Source organism: Chelonus insularis, unplaced genomic scaffold (assembly GCF_013357705.1).
Source record: "Chelonus insularis isolate UGA/USDA-ARS -01 unplaced genomic scaffold, ASM1335770v1 contig_406_pilon, whole genome shotgun sequence".
NCBI lineage: Eukaryota > Metazoa > Arthropoda > Insecta > Hymenoptera > Braconidae > Chelonus > Chelonus insularis.
The window spans coordinates 1,730,591-1,753,920 of NW_023276563.1; the positions used below are offsets into that span (position 1 = coordinate 1,730,591).

Consider the following 23,330-nt stretch of genomic DNA (forward strand, 5'->3'; position numbering starts at 1 on the left):
AGACTTATTTCATGCTCAAATTATAAGAACATTCGACTTAACATGAAAAATATTTCATCATATGTTTTGTCTATATGTAACTGTGCTACGTCTTGTAGAATAAAAAATTTACTATTGTAAAAGAAATCAACAGTAGCACTAATGGATTTATTTTTGATGTATGTTTATAAAGTAATTTATGCTTAGTGACTGTTATTACACAGCAGTTTTCAACATATGGTAGCAAGAGTGAGATTAAATAACAATTTCTCTTATGATGCAGGTGCGAGGAGGCTACGGAGTTGGAGACGCATCATCGACAAACAGCAACAACTACGATGGGCGTCGCTGAAGATGACACGCCGTCTTCGTTGACTTCTCATCTCAATGCCAATCACAATAACCTTAGCCAAGAAGGTAAGTCTTGAAAATTTATTTATTATTATATCACGTACTAAATGTATATCCTTTATGTCTAATATTTACTGATAACAATTGAATTATCTCATCATCACACCTTTTATGTCACACAATTAACTATCGGTAACATGAAACAAAGTAAATGCTATGACATCATGTTGCTGAAACAAAATCTATTCTTAGAATTCTCTGTATATTAAGCCTATATCGTTAAACTAATATTTTACTGATTAAAAGTCACGTACTTACTGTGGCAAAAATGTAGTCGAAGCAACTTAACTACATTGTGGTAAGATGAAGTCAAGTATCAGTTGACTAAATATTTTTCATTATCTATTTAGCATATTTAACACTTGAACGATGTCTTCTGATTAAAAAAATCTCAAATTCTTTTATTTTCTAAAATAGAGATTTATAAATATCATATAGATTAAATTAAAAAGTTTAATTAAAACCTTTTTAAAAATTATTTATTGATAATGGATATTGAATATTCCAATACAATAAGCTGAAAAGAAAATTTATCTTTAGATAATAATTTTAATATCATAATTTAAAGAAGAAAAAATCTTTTTTTATAATTTTTCTGTAAGTTTTATCACATGAAAACTAATTAGCCTGATGTAATTCGTAACAGAGATTTGATATCTTTTATATAAATTTGAGAGAAATTTTTTTTGTAATTTCATTTTCATCATTTTCTTTTAGATTAGTAATTAAAGTAATAGTTGAATACTTGACAAATATTAATCTTAATTAAAATCAACCATTTTCCACATAATTTCATTGTTCCATTTATAATTTGTCTTTTTAATGTAGGGTATCACATTTTTAGTAGAACAATGTAAATAAAAAAAAAAAGACTAAATTAAAACATTCCAAGACCAATTTTGTCTTAACTTAAGATTCATTATTTTAGGCTTTTAAATCTTACATGACGAAATCCATTTTATGTATCTATTGTCATTGAAATATTTCCTGTTTAACCATAAAAATTTTTAAATTATGTGCATTTTTTATCACTTAAACACCGCGTATAGTGTATTTGACATTATCCAAATGTTTATTGTGGACAGGAAAATAAATTATAAAAATGACAATTCACGAGAAATGTCGAAATACGACAAACGCTATTAAAACTCCCACAATTGCTATTCATACATAAGCTTTGTTAAAATCCTTTCTTTACTCACAACAGAATAGCTCGGTTACAGTACTACAATTCTAGGTCAAGTCTGATGCTTGGCACTGTCGTAGATTAATTTATCTGTCATTAATATAACACTAAGAGTTAAGAATCTACCATATTTGATTTAACTCAAAGCTAAAGTGATTTATAAAATATCAGAATGTTTTATTGCTTAGTAACTTATTTTGACAGAAAAATTCTCAAGTTTTTGAGTTGGGAATAACTTCAATTGAAAAAGAAAATCTTGAAGGTATAAAAATGATATTATTGGAAATTTCAAATAAAATATTTATTCAAAGGATCCAAATTCAATTCTTTTGGGTTTTCAATTATTAAGAACGAAATTCTTTTCTTCTAAATAAAATAACACTTGAGAGTACTTTTATCAAATATTTATCGAGTTTAAAATAACGATTAGGTATTATAAATTTATATTTTATTCAGTCAGGAAACTTTCCTTCAACAGACGGGCTAGCTCTATTAGCAGTTGGCTGAAAAGTATGATTGTTTAATTGAATATTTCATTATTTAGAATAAATAGATTTTTTAATGAAACAATAATTTCAAGTAATATTTACAGAATACTATAAGATAATTGAAATCTCATTATTCTTCATCTTCTCGAGTTTAATACATCTTGTTTTCTCCAACTATAAACTTTCAGACACTCGAGCCGTCTTCTGATGTATCACATTAGATGACTCCCTTACTTAACCCGTGAATATATTTACGCTTTACTAGATATACTAGATATGCTGGAAGACTCATTCCGTTGCAATCTGAAATGAATACCATGCATTATAGTCATGACCTCTTAATAGTTAATTACCTTGAGCGTTAATTAATTAATTATTCATATGTATATATTTATTTGCTCTCTTTCGGGATAAAATATTTTGACCTTTCTAATAGTTAACAAAGAACTATGTATTCTAACTTAATATTTGATACTAATTCAAATTCAATTAGAATGAAATTTTCATATGACAGTATAATCAATTCTCATTAAAATATTTCATCTGGATTAAAAGTTTAAAAATTGATAATGAAAATATTTGTAGCGGTAAAGTTTATTAATTAAAATCATTTTCCAACTCATTTTTACCCAATTCAAATTATTGATGAAGCAATAGGATACTTGTAAAATTGTTGGTAGACACTGAGTCTGCATTTAATGATGAAGAGTGAGTTTACACCGCCAACTTCTTTGTATTATGTACATATTTCAAGTCTCGCGGGATAAGAGATAGTAGAGTTGACGATAACGGGAGATAACTGAGGTAGGTTAATAATACCCTTTGCACTACGAAGCAAAGAGTGTACGTCGCAAGTTACACAGTGAGACGTGATTATTACTGATACACGAAAAAATATGGAACTTGGAAAAAAAAGAATTAGTTGGAATATGTAGAAATAAATGTACCTGCGTTAGTGATTATCTGATGGTTATGTGACGGAGGAAAAAAATAAAAGGACTCAAAAGCTATCCGAGAGGATCTTTAGTGTAATGACTCTCCTAGATTAAATAGACTAGAGCACATTGCGGTAAAGTTGACCGAGTTACGAACGAGAAACAACACAATGCCAATTTATTGTTCTTCTGCAAACTTTTTTAAAAATTTATATTTTTTTCTCATATTATTATCATGCACTTGAAGATAAAATTATATTTTTTAGACAAATGTAAGATTAAAGTAGATAAATAACATATGATATATTTTATTGTTTGATATAAATAATTATAAAATAATTAAAGAAACAATTAGTAATAATTAATATCAGTTGATATTTTTCTTTTTGAAAAATTGCGAAAATGTCACACTAAATTAATTAGTTTATCTTACAAATGATGTAAATAAATATTGTTCAACGTTTTAATTTATTTAATGAAAAATGTTTTCTGTGAGAATAAAATTGTTTCTGATTGCAGAGAGTAAGTATTAAATTAAATAGCGTACCATAGTTAGCTAGAAAAAAGTTTTTATTTATTTTTGGGTAATTTTTTTATTTAAAAACCGAGTTTAAAAGTGAAAAAGACTGTTTTAGTTTTATCAAAGAAAACTTCTTTTCCTCTCGCATCATTTTTTAATCAATTTCTTTTTCTCGGTATGTCTTGAGGGTTTTTATCGCAAAAATTTACAGTTATGATACTGAGAAATAAATGAAAAATAAAATATGTTGGTAGTCGCAAAGCCTCAAAGTAAAATCATTATTTTCAAAGCCTTGGCCTGCCATATGGAATTATAGTGATCATTTGGTACACCTGACGCATCTTTAACATTTCTTACCTATGTACTTAATCCCAAAGAATGATTGAATGCCTTTTCATGTATATTCATTCGTTATGTAGTACTAGCTCATATACAAAGTCATTAAATAAATTGAACAAACTTTTTCTCGTGTGTTAATCTGAACTTTATAAACGTTTATCTTTTAATCAAGTTTATGGAAGTTACAAAATATTATTTTTTGCTTTAATGAGAATTCAATAATCAACAATAATTTATAGTGCACAGAAAATAGAATATAGTATAGATAATCTAACAAAAAACTCATTTATACAACTGTGTACTTGACACCATATCTAATGAATTTTTTTTCAATAGGAAGTCTGTACTTTTTTTTAAGGAAAAAAATATTATATTAAATAAACCTATTGAATATAATGTGCTAATTGGCGTAAACAAATATATCTTAGATGCCATAAAAGAGATAAATTAGATGTCTTTAGAAAGATATTATATCAAAGAAAAATAGGAGAAAAAATGTAAAACTTCGAAATTCAATGATTCTTTATAGTATAATTGAGTTATGAAAATGCAATAAAAAATTTTGTAATAGTCACTTCGTTTTTCATTTAGCATTGCAACATAGCAAATTCACTGTAGAGTAAAAACAAAGCAACTAGAAGAGGGAGAAAGCGTTCGAATGTGTAGGAGGAGAACAATAGTGGTGGGAGAATGTTTTCTTGTCCAAGTCAAAGCTAAGAGTAAACGGATAGAATAAGAATGAAGTGAATACTTGTCAATATACAAAATAAGAATGAAAAATTCACGAGATATTTTGTTGATCAAATGAAAAAATAAAATAACGAATAAATAGTGGAACTATGTAAAACTAAAGAGAAAGAACATAAGGCGTGGTGTTATGTCTGTTGGTGCGTATACGACGAGCTACGGACTGGTTGTGCTGTTGTGGCTCTAGTATCGTTAGTCTCTCGGCGCTCTCCCGACAGTAAGTAGCAAGTCTTGACTTGGCCGGTTCCTTTCTTATGACTCGCAGTAGTTTAACATTATTAAGCATTCAAGTATTTCTCATCTTTCAACGTGATTTTCCATCGTGATAATACATTAGTTGAAGAAAAAATAATTGTTGGAAATGGGTTAATCCAAGGATTAAAAAATTTTTTCAATTTTTGTGGATTAGTGATCGTTAAGTGTTTGCGAATAATTATAAGGAAAGATTCGCATTACATTGTGAAAATCGTGAAAGCGTTGGGGCGCACGCGCGCGTGGATAAACGGGTGACTGGCGAGTGGGAGAGAAAGCCGGGCCGTATAATCTATTTGGTGACGCGATATATTGAGATACGTACACGAGGTATAACGGGCATGAGTAACAATAAAACACGCGAGTTATAGAAAAAAAGTATACGTGTGTTGAATTGCTTAATGACAATTAAAAAGGTTGTATACAGGTTGCAGTAAAATAATTGCAAGCTTCATATTCTGGTGTCTCTAGAGTTTTTTAGCAATTCAACTCAACTCATCAGGAAGTGTTTCGGCGGGAAACTGACTGTGTAACATCCTGGTGGATTGTGATTTTACATTTATTTTCAACAGAAACGTACATTGGCATAACAAAGTCATAAGTGACTTCCGTGAATATCTGGAGTCTGGTGAAAAATTGCTTGTTGGAAACCAAGTGAGACAGGGGTACATAGAGAAGAAGAGACATAGATACAGAGAAGAAACGAGTGGAATGACCGACAATCGCGTGAAATGCGAGGCGTCTCGACATGTCGTTCGATTCGCCATTTTCAGCGATCATATATTTACACTAAGTGTATTTACATGCGTCTTATACAAAGTTCAACACGCTGTCGCATGAACAGCTGACTTGATTGTAGGGAAAAACGGAAATTCGATCGCTCAAACTGAGAACTCTTCGAGGTCATCTGCATTTTCAAACAGTTGTTAGTCAAAACTTTAAAGAAATTAACTACAACTTTATCTACTAAAAAACGACATAATTTTAATAGGTAATATGAACGATTTTTAAATTGTCAGTGACAACTGCATAAACAACTTCAAGTGCAACAGTCATAGCTACTTTAATAAATATATATACATATATATTTTTAGTTCACAGTCCTTGAAGAAATACATAAATTTAATTAATTGATCAAGAGAAAATTGATGTGATAACCAATTTCTAAGCTTGTAAATTTCTAAATTAATTGAAAAAAAAATATTCACACTTACGTAATCATTTAAAGTAAATGCATCGACAGAGCTTTCGTCAATGGCCTTCATTTCTGCTTGTGTGCAAGTTGCTTGCGTGTTCGTGAGTGTCACGCAAATGCGAAGAGTGCTGCCTCATCAACGGTGTCAACAGTGGTTGTTGCTCTCAACACGTATGGATAAATACTGAAATTAAATTCAAGGTTAATAAGGAAATAAAAGAATCTGTGATGATTTTGTACTGTCTTATCAGTTATCTGTTTCTTATCAACAACACGTTATAATTTGATCAGTAGCCAGACTGTTATTAACTACTGTGGCATTCCATTTTTACAATGAATCCCAGTGATTATTATAAAAGGAAATATATATTATTGACATAAATATTCATACAAGTCAATATAATATCGAAAGGGTGATTAAGTACGTAATGAAATTGAAAGATTGATAAAAAAGTAGATCGCAAAAAGGATCTTGCCGCAGTGCGGGACAAACATTTTGATATTTTTCCTTGATGCCTTTTTTGTTTTGTGGTTTCGTGTTTAACTCGTCTGACGACGAGGCACGTGAGATGCCAGTCGCTTCAAACAACTACTGGCTTCCTGAATCTACTAAAATAATAAATCTCCACGCAAACACGACAACCGAGTGGATGTCACCATATAGTAGAGTTCAAGGGCCAATCGAGCGAGCTCGTGGCTTTGAAAGCCAACAATGTCGCAATGGAAATCTCTCTCAAACTGTCAATGTGGCAGCAAGTGAAAACAATAACAGTCATAATAATAATAATAATAATAACAACAACAACAACAATAGTAATAGTAATAATCATAACGGTAGTGGAGTAGTTATTTTAGAAGGATGTCGAGGACCAAGTACAACTACGGCAAGACGATTTCTAAGGTGGTTCGGTCGAATTGGTCAGCCAGTCATGGGAAAATCAGGTGGGAAATTATTTTTATTTCCCTCGGAAATGTTTTATTTTATTTTTACGGTTTATATCTTTTCTATTTGTGATTGTTATCGATGCGAGAATTTTCTGTTTCTATGAAATATTTTATTTTTTATGATGAATTTATTGATTGTATTAATAAATTATTTAGAAATATTAGATGTTTATCGTAAATGAAGGGAATATTTCCTAATAAGTAGTGAGGATTATGAAGAATATTTCATAAGGGAAATTTGGTCTAAATTACAACTTTAGTGAATTTGGTTGGTGATTGATGATGGTAATTATTAAAAATATCTTTATCATCTCAATATTTTCTAAAACTAGGAATTTATTGGCATTATCATAAAAAAGTGCGTAGTGATGATTAAAATAATTTTTCTACAATGATTTTATAATGACGGAATTTATTTAAAAATAATCATAGATAATATGAGTTTAATCACTCATTTTTACGAATCATTATCATAATAATAGTGTACTATAAAGTTGTCTTCACGTCATGGTAATTTTTGTGACGACTGGAACATGATGACTTCTATTGTAATTTATTTAAATTTACCAAAAATACGTAGAATTTTTATTCTTAAATTCTTTTTATATAAATAGTTGAGTAAATTCCGAAGTTTAACTTTGTTCTTTATGATCCCAATCAATATTAGACTGCGCAAACGCTACGCGTGGTTGATTGTCAGGTGAATGATGAATCATTAATCGTAGGCAAACGTTTTATTCTGTAGACAAAAGTCTCAGAACATCACTACACATTGACATGACTAGTATGTTAACATCTTGGATAACTTGACAATCAATATAACTGTTTGATTTCTTTTATCAATTTCTAATATACCTGAAGGCAATTGGTAATTGATTAATTTCCTATTTTATAACACGTTTTTAGATATAATTATTAGATATTTAGATTCCAAAAAAATAAATCATTTTCTTTAGAATTAAAGAAATTAAATAATCAAGAATAATTTAAAGAAGACTAGAGATTATTCAGCATTTTTTTTTCTTAATATTATAGTCATTTTATGTTAAATTACGGTCTTATCTGTCACCTGACCTAAATTGATGAAACGTAATGAATTTCAATATGAGATAATTTATTTTGCTTTTATTATATTTATCTAACAAATAGAATTTTATTATTCACAAAAAATTAATGATGTAGAATATTTCTTAAGATTATCCCTAAATTATTTGAATATTAAAATTGACAAGTGATTAAAACCAGCTCCGACCTCTTATCTGTAAACCATTTTAATATTTTATTTTTCTCTTATTTATTTATAAAATGGCATTAAACAAATCTTAATATCTTCAATATTTAAATTAATAGATATTTATCTATGGGTCGGAATTCTTTTTGACGAATTTTTTTTAGGACGTAGATCAGTAAAAACTCTTAAACGATAGTTATTTGCTTAATTTAATGTCGCATAATTTATGACATAATCTAGAAATAAAATTTTTTTTTTTTCTTTTTTTGAGATACTAATTTAATGTTTTTAAGTGCCGTTCATAACGGATTGAAGCGACTGTGTAAATTACTAGCGGAACGAGTAATAAATTATTTCTATAAGTCGTGATCTCCATCAGCGAGAGTAACTGGGCTAGAAAAAAGACCTACAATCAGTTCATGTGAACTTGACCAAGGAATATTTAAATTAGGAAACCTACTTGTAACAAAAAATATTTCCACAATAATAGATTCTACAAGAAGACAAGAATAATTGTGTTGATTACAAAAATAAATAGAATCAATAGTAATAATCGTTTTATCACGAGATATTTTTTTTAAAGTTTATTTTCTTATCTGAAATGTTTTATTCTTTGTAAAAATATCGGAGTGATATTTTATTAATAACAACATTTGTAGTGTGATGATAAATTTATAATATTCACTAGATTGGGTGGATTAATAACGAAAAAATAGTTAATCTTTAAGGTTTTATATATAGCACAATAGCATCATAAAAGTTGTCGAGAAGTCAATGATCTTTATGTAATTTTATTATGCTTGATTATCGTTATGTAAAGTCTTAAAAGTTATCTTCATATAGCTGTTACCTAGGAAACAATAATAAAGAGACAAAAGCTCATGTAACATGCTGATGAGACAAGAATAACTTTCTTGTTTTGTTTGAGTCATAAAAAATGGTAGAAATTAGATTTACATAATTTCAATTAATTAATTACTTAATTAACAAAAACCATTCTAGATTACTTTCTAATATTATGTGTATACCGTTGTGGTTGAATATAAATTACAATTGCAGTTAGACTATCAATGCTGGTTACTAATAAAAAAAAATGGAAAGTATTTGAACATGATACAAAAATTTTCTTTCAAACCAATTGATCTAACAGTTGATGAAAATTGTTTGCTCCAATCCTAACGATGGATTATTTTCACTTGGATAAAATAATAAAAATGTTTTATCAACACAATATTTTTATCAAAGTTTTTTTTTTGTTTTGTATTTCTTAGCATTTATCATAAAGTAAACTGTCCATCAAGCAAGAAGAAAATTGAATGACAGCAGCAAAATTATTAAATATTATTCTTAGAAATAAACTGATTATCAAGTATGAATTAATCAATTTCTCGATTAGAATTCTTAGGCTTGATATTTCAAATATCACTACTGCACTATTTATTAATATAATTACAAGATAATAAAACAGTTTTATTAGATACCTTTGATGAAGAGAAAAAAAAAAAGCCATGTGATTTCCAAACAAATTTAATGAATTCATCAGCATCAAAAGTTGACAAAACTTTAGCAATACCTTTCTTAATTTTTTGACGTAATCAGTAGTGGTGGTAAGATTAGTAGTCTTGCATAACTTTTTTAAATTAATTGACCAGCATAAAAAATTATCCAAATACTTACCAGAATAGGAAAAAACCAAATTGACCAACGTCTAAGTCATTCAGATGTTGTGTTAATGATTAACACAAATGAGATACATGACCTTTCCTAGCTTTCAGATAACCAAGAGTCTCGTGGGTCATCATAATAATCAATATAATCACATAATTATTTACGAAGAAATCTATTAAGTAGCAAGTCAAGTCTAGATCTATTTAAAATCATTCAAGTAGTTTGTTAATCGAGTTTTCATCATATTTAGCAGATAGTACCACACCTACGAATGACGTAGATCTCTTATGCTTGTTATATTATGATATGACTAAGAGACAAAGATCGAGTTTATCCACAACCCAAACCTCAACTACTTCACGTATTATATAGGAAAGATATTGGCCTCGAGGTTTATTATATTCTGTGTGGGAAATAGTTGAAGTAAGTATCGAGATATAAAGGAGCTAAGCTTGGAAGTCGCGTACGTCTCCTTGGACCTCATGCAATTCCGTTTACTCTACTTCTCTTACATGTAAAGTTATAGTACCTATAGTTTCTGATATCTAACAATGACAAAACTCAGCTCTATTTCACTATCTCTATCTCTTATTTCTTTTTATTCTCTCTTCATACTTGTATGTTCTACGCCCACTTTCCTGTATATCTGCCTCAAGAAGGATTCTCACATGAAATAAATGCAAATAAAATCAACAATGCTGCAGACGAGAGCTTGTTTTGATTTGACAAGTTTGCAACTGTTTCTGTCGATGCTTTTAACTGGCAATTTAATTATCCTTGGAGTAAGCTATTAATTTACCTGAATGACACTTATCTAATATTTGATTCTTATTAAATAAATCTTGACAGCGTGAATTAGAGGAATTATTTTTGTTCGTTTGGTTTTGTGATTCAATCATCAAATTATACTGGAAAGACTTATCATTTTCTTCTACAAACATTGAACAAATTATTTAATCATAATTCATAAAAAAAAAATATAATCATGATCTTGATGCTAGTAATGTTAGTAATGATGTAATTATTTTCTTTGAATTCGTTCAACAAGTCGGGTGGTCTTGGTTTCTTCTTGAATCTTCTAACATTTAAATTGTTGTTCAACATGTCTACAACCAGTAAGTTTATATGAAAAAATGAAAGTAAAAAAATATTTTTGTTTAAGCATAAAAATAGTATTTTATTAGTATTTATTTTATTTGATAAATGATAAGAGCAAAAATTGTTAGTGAAAATGAAAAGTACTGATGCGGAAATGATTATTTATTATTTTTTTCGGCAAACCATAAAATAGTAGCTATGAGAATAATTTAAGATAAAAGTATGAAAGATGAAAAAATCAGTAAAAAACATATCGAAATTGTAAACTAAAACGTTGCAATGTAATATGACACTAGAGTGTATATCAGTACTCCCCTTTTCGAAAGTCGGTCACGAGCTCGGTCGGCGACCGTATAGCGGATCATCGCGCCCTGTTCTTGGTTTTGCGATAGAGAGAACTTAATTTGAAGCCGAATATTGATAAATTTTTTACTTTAAATACTTTTACCATTTGGTTCAACTTTCATGACATGAATTTTAAAATAAAAATGATCTATTGTTTATTCTGTAAATCAGTAAAGTGTGATGTGTAGTATTAAATATCTGCAACTGTAATATACACGTCTGATGCTTGAAAATGACACTATAATTACACGATAATTCATACTACATTGGAATTGTAATTAAGACACTGCTAGGAAAGGATCCTTTTCTCTTTTAAGCGTTACAGTTAGTCGACACAGCTACTCAGGAAGTCGCTTCGCACTGATGACTAGCCAGTCTCAATTAAATGTTTAGCCAATTCAATGAAAAGTCATCAACTCAACCGAAAATATAAAAAAATAATACAGGCATTTATTATTTCGGTCATTAGTTCAATTTATTTATTTATTTTTTATATCTGTAATGAAACATGAATAAATTCAATAGAAAGGATTTAATTAAAAGTATTCATTAGGTGTCTATCACCTTGCCTTAGCTAGGTTGGTAAGAAGAAGGGAATAGAAAGAATAGAAGTGTGTTGTTTAAGTGTGGCAGGAAGAAGGGGCCTCACAAGTCCCTGGTTGGTGAACCAGTCAGCCGATCGGCCGTGTCCAAGTCGACAATCCCTGTGAGTTCGTCCGTCAGTTTATTCGCACAATTCACAAGACATGCAATCTTTCTGTCAATGTTTTAAAACCATCAGCACGTGCGAAGGGTTCTTGCTTTTCGAGCCCACTTTTTATGTGGTGAAGTTGTGAAAAAGTTGTGCGGAAGTGATGTCAGTATAACTTTCGCTTTAAAACGAAAAGTTTTTGTGAGGAAAAGCGAGAGTATTATTAGTTTTTTTTAGTGTTGAAATTTTTTTAATTAAACAGTGTAAATGTTCAGTACGGATGTTTTAAAGACTCTTTGGTCTAAGTTTGGTGCAATGTGTGGATATATCACTTGTGCCAAATCCTATTTGTCAGGTCGGTTTTTCATTATTTTTTAATAATTTTATTTTTTTTTGAGTATTTTTTAACTTAGGATATCACTTTGTTTATGATAAAACATATAAAGTCTGATGGTAAATAGTGATTTTATGATTATTTTTTATTTGAAGAGCTTTTTAAAAGAAAAAATTACATTTTATTATTGACATTTTAGTATTTAAGTACCACGTCATTAGATAAAGCCACTGCGTATATCAGAAGTAAATCAATTGGGAAATTTCTTCCAAATGAAGTAACACCACTGGCTATCGATTTTTACGTCTTTTCTAAGTCTTATTTTATGACCAATTCATTAATTTTCTTTAACAAGGTATTTTTTTTTCTCCCTTTTCGATGTTGGATTGTCAAAAGAAGCTGTGATTGTGTCAGTTAGTAAAACAATCATTAGAAGAATGTTGATTAGGAAATTTTTTCTTTACAAAAGTCATTCATTCTTTTTTCTTCTTTTATTATCACAGATCGAATCTCCAATTACTTATAACTCTCCCTTCCCTGCATTCATCTGATAAGCTGCACAAAAAGTGTTGAATTCAAGTGAAAAAATATTGACGGTATTAAACCGTGAGAATTAGGATTGTGATCGATAAAAATACTGTAGCTTGGTGAAAAGATATATGACCTCACATGCACAGTACATTTATTTGTGTGTATGAATGAATATCTATGTAACATATCACCCACGCGGTGCAGTCTTTCTCCAGCCTATTGGCGTGATGCCCGCAAAAATTCTTTTTTGCAATCCTGTCGGCTTTTCCCCGCTCATCCTGACCCATGTCGATGAAATTCAGGACATGGCGCAGAGGTTGAAGGGGGTAGTTTGCGGCAAACGAATAAATGGAGTTGAGAGAAACCAGGTCGAGGCCAAGAGTCAAACTTGATGCGCAAATTATTATTATGAATTACTTGGTGGAAGTCTATGTACATTATGCACTGAAACACCACCTACACAATATCTAATCGTCTTATTTTTTTTTTCTTTTTTCTTAAATGCCACAAGTTTTCTTCGGTGTTCATATTAATGTCAAGGTCTTGACAATTTTTTTTTAGACCAGTCTTGAATTAGTCAAGGGAAAGGCAGTGTCACGTATGCTGCTGAGGCTTGATAATCTTCAACATTTAAACCTGTTTTGAATTTATTTATTAACATATTTACACATATTTTGTCCTTGAGAACCTTTATTTAAAGGATTAATATACGTATATATCAATTCTAAATTATTTTCATTGGGAATTGATTATAAGTTTCTTTAAATCAGAGATCAAGTGGCAGTTGTTATTCAATTGACATAAAAAGATCACATGCAGCGATAGTTTAAGTAGGCGGCATAACAAAATACTGTGTAAATTAATGGGGAATAAAAAATAGATATTTAAATGCCATTTCGATGAATTATTTCAAGTGTTAAACTAATGTTTATCCACCTTATGTAACTCCAAAATTATTTGAATAATTACAAGCTCACTATCAAAGCCAGTTATAAGCTGTTTTTTAAGTTACCAGTATTTCATGATTCATTGAATAAAATTCTAGATCAATTATTTTTAATTTTCTTTTATTGCAACAATCTACAATTATCTTATGGTGAAATTAATTCAATAATTTCCAAGTTTTCATTAAATTCTCGTCAAATAAAGACTGTTGAGGAAACCAATGACAGGAAGATGCTTGTAACTTGAGAAAAAAAACACCTGGAATAGGATGACAGAGGCTTAAATTATAGTCGAGGTAAAACGGAAGTGGTCGAGACTGAATCTATACTTGAAAACTGATGGAGGAAGTACAAAAGATTGTATTATTGTAAAAAAGCACGTGCAGCACAATGTAAAGAGCTCTCTTTTCTCTATGTGTTTTACTGATGAATCAGATTGAGAGCCAATATTGAAAATATCGAGTGAAAATGTATTAATGGTTTAACCTATAATAGATTGTCATTTATATTAAAGGTACATTTAGGTTAACAACTTGCTCATATTCGATATTAAATTTGAGTATTAATTTAATATCGGACTGTAGATTGTGAAAAAATGAATGTGAGCATATAAAGATGAAAAATTACAAGAATTAATTGAAGAGAGAGAATTAATTATGTTAGTAAACTTATTTATTTGCTTTTAACAGCTTAACTGCAGTTTTGACACAAATATCGATAAAGTAACGTAATTATTTGGATATTACTTACCCCGCTCCGGTGATGTGTAAAAGTTTGATTAATAACAAAATTAAACAAAAATTAACTTTCAGTTGTTTACTTTCTGAAATACAAAAATATTTTCGGATCTTTCCCTTTAATCAGATCAAGTGTTGTTTATCAAAAAACTATTTGTCTTATGTTACTCAGTATTGTAACAAATAAATACAAATCGATCAATGACAAATTTGTGTTCTATTTTTATAAGACTGTCATTCCAATCTATATTTTTTTTCTAAACTGTTCACGAAAAAGACATGCCCCTATGCAATCAGTATCTTTTGAAGTTCTGTCTATTTCAAATAAAATCCACTTTGAAGCAGTTTTACTCACTGTGCAAGTACAAGCAAAAGAATAACTCAAGTTCAATACTGTTTAATCCATAAATTATAAAAAATATATTGCTTTTAAAGAGAAAAAATAGTTAACAATTTTATAAGTCTCTTCTCAAACTTTTTAATGAGAGAAGATATCTTAACAAAAGTTTAGAAAGAAGATCATAATGAGATTCTATCTAATCTCTAGGAAATTTTAAAAAAGATCTAAAAACGTACACTCACTAATAAAATTGTTTGAAATTTTTCCTTCCGAAACTTGGGAAGCTTCGTTTTAAGGAAATAAGAATTTTATTTGAGAATTTTTCTCAAACATTAAAGGATTAGATTGGCTTGAAGGAAAGTTTAATAGATGAAGACATTGGAAATAAAATCAAGTTTTAACCTTGTTTAATACTCTAGAACTTGAAGATCTAATTTTATTACATCCTGCAACATGTCAGCTTGTTATTGGTACATTTGCGTTTATCAGCATCAGCCATCTAAGAATATCATGAACGTTTCCGGGCGTGCTGCTCGAATTGACGCAAATTCAATAATCCAATTGGCTCATATCAAGCATTCAAATGACGTATACGTCCTCAAATTCTATAGGTATCATTCAAAAAGAGACTTGGGAAGCCGCAAATCCCCGGTTCTAACGGTGATTGTTTGAATGTGACACGTGAATGCTCGAGTAGTGGCTTTCAAAGAGTATAGTGCACTATCACATTTACGGCAATGTGTGGGATACCTTCAAGTAGAACACGGTCACTCCAAGTCAGTTTAAAGTTGCGGTAACCAGAAATTCAGCCATAAAACCCAGTGGGTTTCCACATCTGCAATTGAATTACTCTGACCTTTAAGTAGATTACATTGCAAATATTGCTTTAATTATTAGGAACCTAATTCATTTATGTCGATATCAAAATTTTTGTAACAATCGATCAGCAATATTTACTTGATGTATTTGAGTTTATAAATAAATTCATTAATCAAAGAATAAACGACAGCTATATGAACAATGAAAATAAAAACGTGAAGCAATGAAAATTATTATTCTGCACAATAAAAGAACCAGTGTCATTGTTACTCAAGTTTATAAATGCAGAGTTAACAGGTCAATAATGAATTTTCCAAATGGAAATGACATTACGACATGGCCACTTTGAAGCTAATAACTGAGCCAAGAAACAAAGCTTTTGAATATATATTTCTATCATCAAGGATATCTCGTAGATAAATTATTTTATATTGAATCTGAAGAGATGGTTTTCATAAAGATTATTTTTATCATTTGGAATTCATTGATTTTGATGATATTCAATTAACTTACAACTTGTACGAGTTTGATTTATAAATATCACTGTCTATAAAGGCTTGTCAATCTAGTTACCGTCAATTATTAGTAATTGAAAATTGAATATATAATCCAATGTGGTTATTTTTAATTGGACTTTAATTAAATAGGAAGCAGAATATTATAGTATCTTTCTAGTATCAAACATGAACATCAAATTAAATGATCGAATGTTGTGATTTTTAATTTCAATATTGAACAAATTACATATTATCCTGTAAATTGACGGTAATCACTGGAGCAATATGATGGGGTTGAATATTCAATATTTGAACACCTCATGGAATAAATTTTTTTTTTTTAATCTTTCATTGAAAATTATTCCATAAATTTACTACAATTTTTTTATCAACATTTCTACATCTATGAATTTAGTTAATTATTTATTAATAAAAATAACTATTCTGTATGGTATATGAAACTAATGTGATAAAAAAAATTCGATTTTTTTTGGATTTAGATTTACAAATAAATTCTAGTACGAAAACAAGCCATCGACCTGTTATAACATCAGAATATTTTCTCCAAGACAGTAAATTCTTCGACAATTTAATAAATTATCCCATTTTCTATCCCTTACTACCATAAATTGGGATCTAATTTATCATCAACATTGTAACTAATTTCAACATGAGCGTGCAATACTCCAACATGCGACAGAATACTCACCAAGTGATTACTGCAGTTCTACAAATTTCGTTAAATTGTACGCTTTAATATTGACTTGATTATAGACTAGCAACTTTTAAAGATTGAACAAAGAGGTGAGGAAATAGTAGCCTACAAAGACAGTAGCTTGTTCTTTCTTCCACTCATTTTCCTATGCTTTATCTTGCTCATCTATCTCATCTTTCTTGTTTCGCTTGACGCCCTGTTCTCTTGTCGTCCATTGAATCTAGGCCGTTTCCTAGGAAACGTAGACAACACGAACACGAGTCAGGACAAGGAGGTCCCGATCGAGAAGTAGTCAAGGAAAACACTAGGGAAACTATAAAAACCTATCGATCTCTTTCTCTTCTATTATTTTTCAGAATAAACTCTCAGCCCTTCTAACTGCTCAACTTTCGTTTCATCATCCAGCTTCTATCTTTCCTATGCTTGAACACCAAGATGTATGATGGTGGCACTATTTGTGCTTGAGGCAAGTTTTATTTTTTCTCACATCAACGTCAGATGGGTCAGAAATAAAAACAATCTTATCACTATTTTATGTGCTTAACAAACTAAGGAAATTGCTGAGAAAATGATATATAGATATATTATTTAATAGTATATACGAGGGAAAGAATTGTTTATGCTCTACTTTTTTCATAAGAAAAAAGTAAATTGCGTATTATTTACTAACTGCGCATAGTTATATTTAGTGAAATTGGGTTGACTTTTTCTACTTCAACTCATCTCAAAAATTTATTTTTGTGGGTAAAAATTACTAAGCGAAAGTCATACTTTATTTCTTGATAACTGTATATTCACATAATTGTCAAGCATTCCCAATAAGTATCATCGCAACCTCGTTTGTTAAGTTTCACATTGTTGCACGTAGGAAAGTAACTCAATGTGTTGTCATTAATTTGCTTTGGTCTAAAGAGATTGAGGCAAACCATCTTCATTGTTGTGTTCACGATAATCGATATTGTCAAATTGATTGCTGTATGCGTTTGAGTTAACATCTTTTAAATTCCCAATACACAAAAAAAACTCTATAGCAAGTTTCTGATTAGAAAAATTTATAATTTTATTTTAAAATCCTCAATTTTATTTATTTCATCATTTTTCAAAAAATTAATTAATTTTTCCTGATGTCTCCCATAAATTACTCTAAATATATCTAGTGCAATAAATGTTGCCAAATTATAATGATATAATTTTGTTAACAACTAACTCAAGTTCATAAAACGCTAAAATAAATAAAAATTAACTCATTAACATTATTTTTGATTACATTTCATAAAAAATTAATCATCAGTAAAAATTTTTATAAGGATCATTATAAGTATTAATCAATTGTTTCTTTGTAATAATTTTTCTTCTTCATATAGTCATAAAAAGAGTAATATGTGGTTAAATTTAAATTTAGTCAATTGGATGAACACTCGTTTAACGGATTTTCCCAATGGATTTTCTCCCCGACTGATTTCCAATGTTCAACGGCTTAGTATAAACACATGCATCATTAATTAAATATCAACGGTTAATTAAACAATACACAATTAATTTTAATATCAATCGGTCTTTTTTGATTGTTCTTTTCGTTGTAAGAATAAACCATCACATATTTTGATCCTGTCTAGAAAATTTATTCAATTTTTTATATTTAGTTTATTGTTTAAATATTTATTGAATATTTAAAATCACAAGGTTGATATTTACCAATATGAGAAAACATTATTGATCGATGTTATTTAAAAAAAAAAAAAAAATTTAATTAAATTTCATAAAAAAACCTGTGTTTATTGGCTCTATAAATTGCATTAAACATTCGTTATTCAACACACGACCTTACCTGTTTCATGAAATTAATAATCACAAAGATAAAAGGAATATATCTGCTAGTATGTCCATATACCCTTCAAAATTGAATGACTATCAGAGTGCATAGGAGTGCCATACTAATCGATATTTGGCCTCGTTCAATATGCAAATGTTGAAAATAAATAAGGGTAGATATTAAATGTAAAGAGAAACAGTGAGCTTTTGAAAGGGAAGAAGAAGACAAAATGGATAAAGTGTGAGTATGACATTCACTATACGGTTATGCACAAGAGTAGAAGATATATCTGTACATATACATATAATAGTTATGCTATAACAATGGTTCTCTGTCGTGTTGTCGGCATAAGACAATTTCAATTCCGTGGACCGTAAAAATTTGCAGTTGAGAGCTCATAAATTTGCTACTTTGCACGCGATTCTGTACAATTACACCATGTGGATTTCAGTTAATTAACTGTCTTAATTTTTTTCTGCTGTAGTTTCAGAATATTTATAAACAAATGTATGCTAATTAAATATAAGGAAAAAAATGAAAGTACATTTGAAAGTTAATGGAATATTATTTCTATATCACTTCTTAATGATGCATTTTAAAAAATCATAATGCAACTATTTATTTAAAAAAAAAACCGATTGAAATAAAAAACAAATATATCAAGTATGAATAAATGAATTTTAAAACAAAGTTTAATGGATGGGGGGATTTATAAAAAATTGGAAAAAATTTTTTATTTAAATTTATGACAATACTTATGTGATATACAATACATATGTGATATATGTAATTATTAAGTTGTTTTCATTATGTCTGATATATTTTTATTCTCGTAAACTTTTTATAAAATAAAAAAAACAATGACGAGAATTTATTGTTCCACGTATCTTAAACGAATTGTATTTCCAATTCAGAGGAGATAATATATTTTGGGGTAATAAAAATGACATTTATATGGAGATAACAAATGAAAATTTACATTTTATATCAGCAAATTAAATATATAAAAAATTTGTTGATATAAAAATGTTACGTTTATTGTCCTTTTTCTCTCATTATTTCATTCATTAATTATTAATTGACAAATTAAATACTTGAGTGGTTTATTGATTGAAAGAAGACAGCAATGCATAATATAACGTCTCCACTTAGTATCATTAAATATCATATTATGCAAAAATAATATGGATGTGTTTAGTTTGATCTTCTTATCAAAGTGCTTATCAGAGTTGTCTTATCTGCTTCACAATTTAAACTATGCCTTGTACGATAAAATATTCTTTCACATACAACGAGATTAAACAAGTATAATCACTAAAAATAATGTCAAAAGTATAAATACTTTCAAAAAAAATAATATTTTACAAACGATACTTTAATTGCACGTCACTGAAAAATTCCAGAAAATAATCTTCAAAGTTATTTCTCTGTTAATAAAGAACTATGCTAAGTGTAGCTTTTAGGCTAAATTCTACATTTCTCATACGAAATAATAAAAGTAAATGGAGCAAATAATGAGGAAACTAAAGACTAAGAAAATTAAAAATTACCACAAATATTATTGCAAAGCTAGATTAAAAATTCTCTTAATGTTTCATATGATAACATGAAGACAGATAATATTTTTCCAACGAATCTTCATTATTACAGTTGAAAGAATTAGAATTATTTTATCTTCATTTTATATATATCTTTATTTTATTTTGCTTTATGAGGTGAATTTTTTATTTTGAACGTTGATATTAATTGTGTGAATGTAAACAAGATATAAAAATTTATATGGCACTACAAAAAATTTAATATAAAAAAATTCTTTATTACTTTTATTTCCAGAGGAAATTTTAATTTAATGAAAAATTTATTTTATTATAACAAATCTAATTTTATGAAAATTCATATTTGTTTGGAATTAATTTTAAAATTACATTTTTTATTATTTTCAAAGAAATATATTTCAGTGAGAAAAAAAAACCATAGAATCAAAGTAAAACAAAGCTTAAATTAAAGCTGATTTCCGTTTTCTCGAAAATCTCATTAGGAAACTTTTTTTATCGTTCTTTCTTGCCTAAAAACAATTTTTCTATTTCTTCTTCAAACTTTAATTCCCAGTAATAATTAATAAAATTTTATTTTCAGTAAATATAATTAATAATATTTTGCTCTGAAAAATTATCTGTCTTGTTTTTAATTAAAATAACCATCCATAAATGATCGAGCTCAATAATAGAATATTTATAAATAAATTTATTTAAATCTATAAATAAAAATCAAATACTTTATATTTTATAATTTCTACATAATAAAACGAGATATCCATGTATTTGAAAATAGATATATTGTTAGCACAGATTTTTCTAAGATTTATCAGCTTTAAAATACTTTGTAATTGGATTGAAGATAATTCGCTGACGTTTTTAAATCTACAATAAAGATAAACATGCATACATATTGATCAATTTATTTATTACATCTATCTTGATAACAGTAGATTGATTTTGTCTATATGTCTATTAAATCCGGAACATTAGAAACTCCATAATAGTTGTGTGTTTGATGTTTGTCGATCGATAGTTTGCTAAAACCGTTTGATTGAACACTGCGTTAGACTGCAAATGCACCGTAAGAGATTTCATTGCAACGATGGGTAGCACACGCGTATTAATATGTTCGTAGTACGTAGGCCTATCTTCTGTACCTTGTGAGTCAAGCCAGTATTTGCCAAATCGAATTAGAACGTTGTATACACGGTGAATAGTATTTATACATATGCATGTAGACGTGTTAATGCGATCGGTCGATGTTGGAACAAGGCAAGAGGTGGACAGGAGGTGCGAAGGCGCGACGATGTGGCTTTTAGATGACGTCAAGTCCATGAAATCCCCTATTAGAAGCCGAGGTACGGAGCCCTCGGAGCTGCCTATATTTTTTTACTTTTTATTCACACTCAAGTCAGTTTAATATGTGAAATTGCAACGTTTATTACTGTGATAACTTGAGTGATTTCGAGCTCCTGACCTCGACACGCGGATGTGGTTCGTAGATACCAATGGAGGGATTTAGTTTGCTGTGAATTTTGGTTTGTTTGGTTTCATGAACGTGACTCTTTGCTATTCCTATTCGTATTACTGGTTTTATTTTCTATGTTAATTCTCTAAATTGTTGAAATTGATTTGTTTCATTCTAAAGATTTGTTCAGTAATACTGCTCTATATTTGTAGAGATTTTTTTTAGGAGAAAAATAAAAAATATTTTATCTCTGCTAGAACATGTATGAAATCATCGTAAATTAAGTAATTACTCAGATATGTTTCTCAGAAAATATCGTCATTTATCACTTTATTTTTTTAATTCATTCTGATATTGAATTATATTTGCTGCAACAAGTTTTTTTTGTTTGTTTGAGAGAAAACAACAGTTTTCAGGCTAAAATTTATTTAATTTATGTTGACATGAAAAAAAATGGTGGTAATTGTAAAAGTTGTCTGAACAGACGTGCTAATAGGTAGTAATTGAAGGGTAAAATGAGAAAAAGCTGAGAAAAATTTAGGTTAGTGTTTTACTAGAATATCTGTGATTGGTTTGTAATTGTTAAAAAAATTTCTCCATGAAAAAAATCTCAGCATGAGTTATATAATAAAAAAAATATAAATCTTTTAGTATTCAATAATTAAAATAGTAGATATTGGAATTATTACGCATTTAAAGTCTAATTATGGAAAAGATAAAACATCCTCAAGGTCTTATAGTATATTTATATGATTACCAAAATTATCTAGACTGTAAATTAGTTCTATCACACGTGGACCAACATATCTTTGATTGCTTAAAGTGAGGCCAATCATGTTAACATACTTGTTATTGCCTCTCTGAAGAGAATCTACTGATTTGCGACTAGACCAGTCAATTTCAGATTTACCGCTTCGAAATTTTATGCTTGAATCTATCCATTAGCTCATTTAAATTCAGTATATTTTAGCATGCCTTGTTACTACATTCTAAGTGTTGTACAAATAATATATTTTCATTTATCACTTGAGTGGAAAAAATTGCTTTTTCAAATGGTAAACAGCCAGTCAAGTATTCCATAATTAATCGAACAATATAAAATCAATTGATTACTCTTGATTAATTTTTATGAGAATTTTGATAAATAATCAAACCAGTAACTAACTTGATATCAATGAAAAAAAAAAACAAAATTTATTTATTTTCGTTGATGTTCGATAATAGATTGTAATCATTTATAAAGTAATAAAATATATACGTGAAAATTGTATTTTAAATGGTATTGATTTTGAAAAAATGTATTAAATTAACTGTAACTAAGTTTTGTATTTCCTTTCCAACTTGATTTAAATATAGTTCAAACAATCACTGACACATAATAGTAATCGCTACTTTCTGTTTGCCCTTTGTGCCATCACTTTTTTAAATCTCCTGCTTAACCATCACGCGAGCAAAAGGTCAAGGTTTTCATACGACCATTTTTCACATCGGGTTATAGCATGAAAAATAGTCTTGAAAATGAAGCCCCATGAATAAAAAATAATTTGAAATTTTACGCACAGAA

At 28.8% G+C, this 23,330-nt stretch overlaps 1 protein-coding gene and 1 long non-coding RNA gene across 6 annotated transcripts in view; one reads left to right on the forward strand and one right to left on the reverse strand.

Annotated features, from left to right (window-relative positions):
• trc (Serine/threonine-protein kinase tricornered) overlaps nucleotides 1-23,330 on the forward strand; it is a 32,446-nt gene that overhangs the window by 2,694 nt on the left and 6,422 nt on the right. For 2 of the 5 annotated variants that reach the window (XM_035087094.1, XM_035087096.1), the window contains one exon: nucleotides 263-396. In XM_035087094.1, the coding sequence (XP_034942985.1) occupies nucleotides 263-396 (134 nt within the window). Of the gene's footprint in view, nucleotides 1-262; nucleotides 397-6,422; nucleotides 6,995-12,282; nucleotides 12,386-21,812; nucleotides 21,837-23,330 lie in introns of those variants that run through there. The other 3 variants (XM_035087093.1, XM_035087095.1, XM_035087099.1) reach the window with 3 other exon arrangements.
• Nucleotides 1,933-6,207, reverse strand: LOC118069169 (uncharacterized). The gene is made up of 3 exons (XR_004690587.1): nucleotides 6,072-6,207; nucleotides 2,167-2,367; nucleotides 1,933-2,079 (listed from the first exon to the last, which is right to left on the reverse strand). It is a non-coding gene; the product is annotated as an uncharacterized lncRNA (long non-coding RNA).